Genomic DNA, 5,270 nt, shown 5'->3' on the forward strand with positions numbered 1-5,270 from the left:
CATTAATGGATTACCCTAACTCCCTAAGCTTTTCTTAATCAAGCTTTAACATATCCGAATTCTTGCGTTCTTCTTTATAGTGTACGGTGAACCCCAGACGAAGATTTCAAACACTAGAGAGAGAGAGAGAAATTGATCTTTTGTTGCTATTGAAGAATAAACCCTAAAATGGTTCTCCATTTTTTTTAGGGAGAAAGAGAGTTTTAAGGTTAAGGGTATTCTGAGAACTAAAAAAATAGAAAATGACCTAATTGATAATTACTCACATTATTTCGATCCTTATGTATCATTACCAATATTATTATGACAAATTTTGGTTAATAGAAAAAAGAAGTGGTTTTTTTCTTTATTATGATAATATTTTGAACCTAAATAGTCATTTTCTCTTTAAACCGTCACTAAATTGAATTTTAAGAGATTTAAAAAGATGTTGGTCACAAAGTAGGGGGCAAAGAGGAGCTCTCCATTTATTTTAGAGGTCAACCAAAGAAAAGTTTAAAGTTAAGGGAACAATAATTCTCAATGAAATCATTTGTTTTTATTCCTTCTAGTTCTTTAATCTTCTCTCCCAATGAAGGCTTAAAGGGAAAAGTTTGAAATCTTGATTATCAAAGAACAGAGGGAAAATAATATGGAAGGAGCTTCTTCCAAGAAACTTAGTGTGCTTGATATAGCAAAAACAGACAAGGGATTGTTGCAGAGCAAGGAACTCTACCAGGTAAGCCTTGTTTATATATTGTTCATAGAAATATAGATGTTAATATGTACCCGAAATTTTGATAATTAATCGGTTCCAAATGTATAGTATATCTTGGAGACCAGTGTCTACCCAAGAGAATCAGAACTTCTCAAGGAGCTAAGAAATATTACTTACAGTCAACCTAGGTACGTAAACGAAGAAAAAGCCTCGCGCTCAAAATTACATATATATGGAGAGAGACAGAGTGTTTCTTTAACATGCTGAAAGATGTTTGAATTGTTGTTATAGGAGTTTGATGCTTTGTTCAGCAGATGAAGGACCAGTTATGTCCTTACTTCTTAAGCTAATACACGCAAAGAAGACTATCGAGGTTGGGGTTTATACAGGATATTCTCTCCTGGTTACAGCTCTTACTATTCCACATGACGGAAAAGTAATTCCTTTCTTCTCTTAATTTATCCATATGTGTATACTTAATTCCTTGTATGTATAAGATAATTGGATGAATAGTAATCGAGTTAGAGAGTATGCAGATCGTAGCCATAGATACAGATCGAAAAATGTATGAAGTCGGGGCACCGTTCTTCAAAAAGGCAGGGGTAGAGCATAAGGTGGAATTCGTCGAGTCTCTTGGTATTCCTGCCCTTGACCAACTACTCAAAGATGTAAGTACAAATACAAATGCCCTTTTAGCCCTTCTTTTTCTTTCATGTTCTTAATTGTATGGCTTCTTCTTATTCTTCATCATCTTCTTCTTTCTTCTTCCTAGTTTTCCAATACATGGGTAAAGAAAAGGCTTAAATGAGGCGCCTTTAGAATTTTAGTAACTAAAAGACCAAGGTAAAAAGGGTGCTTGGGGTGCCTGTTGAATTTCTATTACAAGTTCAATGAAAAGTGGATGGAGAAAACCAACTAAATTTTGATAAATTTTAATGATTAATTTCAGTGAAATTGAAGTTTTAGAATTGATTATTTTCTGATATGAATATAATTTTTTGCATCATATTTGGTTAATGAATTATGAAATATTTACAGGCAAATAACGAGGGGTCGTTCGACTACGCGTTTGTGGATGCAGACAAGTTTAATTTCTTGGAATATCATGAGAGGCTAATGAGATTGGTAAGGATTGGAGGGTTAATCTTGTTTGATAACACTCTTTGGTCAGGTACAGTTGCATGGACAGATGACTCCACACTTGATGAAAACATGAAAAAGGTCAGGAAATCAATGAGAGATGTTAATGACTTCTTAGCAGTTGATCCCCGGATTCAACTACTACAACTTCCTGTTGGTGATGGTCTCACAATTTGTATGCGTCTTCACTGACCTGATTCTTGGACTTTTAATTGTAGTTTTTATTTGGAATTACTTTGTGCTAATAAGGTAAGAAACCAAGAGAAGAAGAAATTCAGAGAGAAAATTCTGACTTCAAAGAGGAGACCAATGTATCCAAGATTAAAATTTCTTTTATGATTATCTTTTCCCTTGTATGTTTATCTCTTTGATATGTTTCTGTTTGTTGTAACTTCCTCAATATTATAAATAGATTTGAGGAGTCTTATTAATCACTCAAGTTTCATATTTATTATGGTATCAGAGCTTAGTAAATTCTAGCGAGTATAGTTTCAATCCCATTTGCTTTCGCTTAACCGGTGCCGCTTCCGTAAATACTGTTACTCATATTACAATTTGATTTTTTTTTTAAAATTTTCTGTTTTGTTCTTTTTCTTTTCTAGTTTCCATAAGATTATGATTGATATTCTAATGTATCCAGTTAACCAAACCAGGTTCAATAAGATTATGATTGATATTCAAATAAATCGAGTTAACCAAAATCATATCTTGGACGTCAGTGTTGTGAAGTATAATGGTTTTGGATTTGTTTAGAACTGGTTTTCTTCGTCAATGGAGTAATAGCCTGGTGTCTTCCCTCGCCAACAAATCCTTAGGTGTTGATTGAGAAAGAGGATGCTTCGGAGGAAAGAAATTTGTGAGTGCAGCAAACATGGTTATTTGTAGGGAAATTTGGTCAAAACTCCCTAAAAAATTCGAGTTTTGGTTAAAAATGATTTATCAACTTTTTATAGGCTTCAGCTCCCTATGGCATTTTTGTAAATAATCTAATATAGGGAAAAGACGAAACTGACCTTATTGCAAACTAGTTTGCAAAGCTCTGCAAACCAGAATGCAAAGCTTTGCAAGACAAATCAAATCGCAAAGTAGTGCAAACTAGTTTGCAAAGCTCTGCAAACCAGATTGCAAAGTGTGTGCAAAGTCATTGCAAGGCAAACTAGATTGCAAAGCAATGCAAAGCTCTGCAAACCAGATTGCAAAGCAGTGCAAACCAGTTTGCAAAGCTCTGTAAACCAGACCGCAAAGAAGTGCAAACCAGTTTGCAAAGCTCTGTAAACCAGATTGCAAAGCAGTGCAAACCAGTTTGTAAAGCTTCGCAAGCTAAGATTCTAAGAGCAATTTCGGCATTAGAAATGGGAGTGCTTTTAGAATTGTCCTTCAAGACTATTTCCAAACTATATATGGGGCCTAAAAGGATAAAAAGATAACTTGTCTTTTTGACAAAAAAAAAAACATGAAATTGGGCTGCAGGCCCAATTTCCTATTTCGTTTATGGCCTTGGTTAATTTTTTTATGAAATAAACTTAAATTAAAGCAACAAAGCAATACAAGGTCTCTAGTGTAAACCGGGAATAAAAGAAGGTACAAAATTCTAAATATTTCTATGTCCATTTTTATGACCCCATTTCGCGAGTGCATCCGCCTGAGCATTGCAGTTTCAAGGAACAAAGGTGAAGATTATAATAGTGAATTTGTCTGAGGTCCTTCACTTGTTGCATGATTCTTTTGGATTGCCAATGAAGCCGAACACTTTGTCCGTTGATGAACATAATTAATGCTTGATTGTCACTTTTCACATGCGCGCGGGTAATGTTCAGTTGAATAGCCCATAAAATACTGGAGAGAATAGCCAAGCTTTCGCCTTCTTCTGCGTTCTGGCATCGAACTGAGTCCGCTGCTGCAATAATAAAATTTGCTTCTTCATCTCGTATAATACATCCTATCCCGGTCGGTTCAGTGAGCGTAGAAAACGAGGCATCGACGTTTAACTTCAAGAATGGTGTCGATGGAGGTCTCCATGTTTGTTGCTTGGTTTTGACCCTGCATTTATTAGTAATACTAGTCTCAATTTTGAGTGCAGTGGTCGAGGTGTTATTAATCCTCTCTATCATTTGTTTCGGGTTTTGCTTATTCGTGGAGAAACAATTTTCGCACCTAGCTTTCCAAATGAACCATAGTAATTTTGCATATAAAGTGATAGTTTCGTCGTCTAAGGTTTTCCATTGTTGTATCCATTCATTAACTGTAGTTAGTTGATCCGTTCGAACCTGAAAATGGAACCAAATGGCTTTCGCAAAAGTACAATGAAGCATTGCATGATCTATGGTTTCGTCCTCATTACAGATGATACAGGAGTAAGTGTTTCCAATATATTTACCTATTTTTGCTTTAACTGGTAGACTGTTCGTACAACATTTCCAAAGGCATAGTTTGATGCGAGGTATCGTATTCATGTTCTAGATAAAAACCCAATCGTTCTGGTCCTGCATTTGGTTAGCACTTCCTGTCCTCCAAAAATTATACATAGATTTAATTGAGAAATTACCTGATTTTGTCAGCGTCCATATCGGTCTATCCTCTTCATTTGCCTATAGATTTACGCTAAGAATAGAGCTGCAGATTTCACTATTAAAACAATTATTTATAACATTTATATTCCAGTTACTATTGTTAATTAGTTGTGCTACCCATTCCAGGTTCGTCCCGCTTTGATTAGTGATGGGAGGGGGATGATTGGGGATCTAAAAGTCCTTCCAGATATTAATATTATGACCATTGTTGATATCCCAGAAGACCAGACCCTCCATCTGATTGAACTATTTAGTGATGGATTTCCAGGGCCAAGATTGGTTAGCTTTAGGGGGAGTGGGTTTATGAGATTTGTGGAAATATTTACCTTTGAGCACTTTAACCCACACCGCTTGGGGATTGTTGATCAGGCGCCAATTAATCTTGTTGAGAAAAGCTTGATTATCAAGAGAGGGGAGACGAAAACCAGTCCTCCAAGTTTGCGAGGCTTGCAAATGGTTGACTAGTTAATAGTGTGGAAGGTTTTGGATTTTCCCCATCAGAAAGTCCTTTGAAGAGACTCAATGCTGGTGCAAATACCTTTGGGAATGGCAAAGTACTGCATTTGGTATCAGGGAACGGCCGCTGCTATGGTAGTGAGCACCACCGAGCGACCAGCTTGAGAGAGGAGATGAGTTTGCCATTTGGCAAGTTTGTTCTTGATTTGTGAGAGAAGAGATTGAGAAGGCTTGTTTTTTGTTACGGTCGATGAGCAGATTAGTACCAAGGTATTTGTCACCAGTAGAAGATTGATGAACTTTGAGTTCCCTAATGATCATGCGTTTAAACTTCGGGTGCGAGTTTTTGGAGAAGAAAATATTAGACTTAGAATAGTTAATCATCTGACCAGAAGCGTCACTAAATT

General features: G+C 36.2%; 1 protein-coding gene across 1 annotated transcript; it reads left to right on the plus strand.

Moving 5' to 3' along the window:
* Positions 1 to 322: 322 nt before the first annotated feature.
* Positions 323 to 2,271, plus strand: LOC147548804 (putative caffeoyl-CoA O-methyltransferase At4g26220). The gene is made up of 5 exons (XM_086671200.1): positions 323 to 718; positions 806 to 885; positions 989 to 1,133; positions 1,234 to 1,365; positions 1,736 to 2,271. The coding sequence occupies exons 1-5, from the start codon at positions 632 to 634 to the stop codon at positions 2,027 to 2,029; spliced, it is 738 nt and encodes a 245-aa protein (XP_086527326.1). The 5' UTR covers positions 323 to 631; the 3' UTR covers positions 2,030 to 2,271.
* The last annotated feature ends 2,999 nt before the right edge of the window (positions 2,272 to 5,270 follow it).

This window comes from Eschscholzia californica, unplaced genomic scaffold (assembly GCF_041429995.1).
Source record: "Eschscholzia californica isolate CP2 unplaced genomic scaffold, dmEscCali1.0.p SCAF_3, whole genome shotgun sequence".
Taxonomy (NCBI): domain Eukaryota; kingdom Viridiplantae; phylum Streptophyta; class Magnoliopsida; order Ranunculales; family Papaveraceae; genus Eschscholzia; species Eschscholzia californica.

Bases quoted from the DNA above. Each gene is read 5' to 3' on its own strand.
- LOC147548804 (XM_086671200.1), top strand. From the start codon at position 632: ATGGAAGGAGCTTCTTCCAAGAAACTTAGTGTGCTTGATATAGCAAAA. The intron at 886-988 runs GTACGTAAACGA...TTGTTGTTATAG, and splicing joins ATTACTTACAGTCAACCTAG to GAGTTTGATGCTTTGTTCAG. The intron at 1,366-1,735 runs GTAAGTACAAAT...AAATATTTACAG, and splicing joins TTGACCAACTACTCAAAGAT to GCAAATAACGAGGGGTCGTT.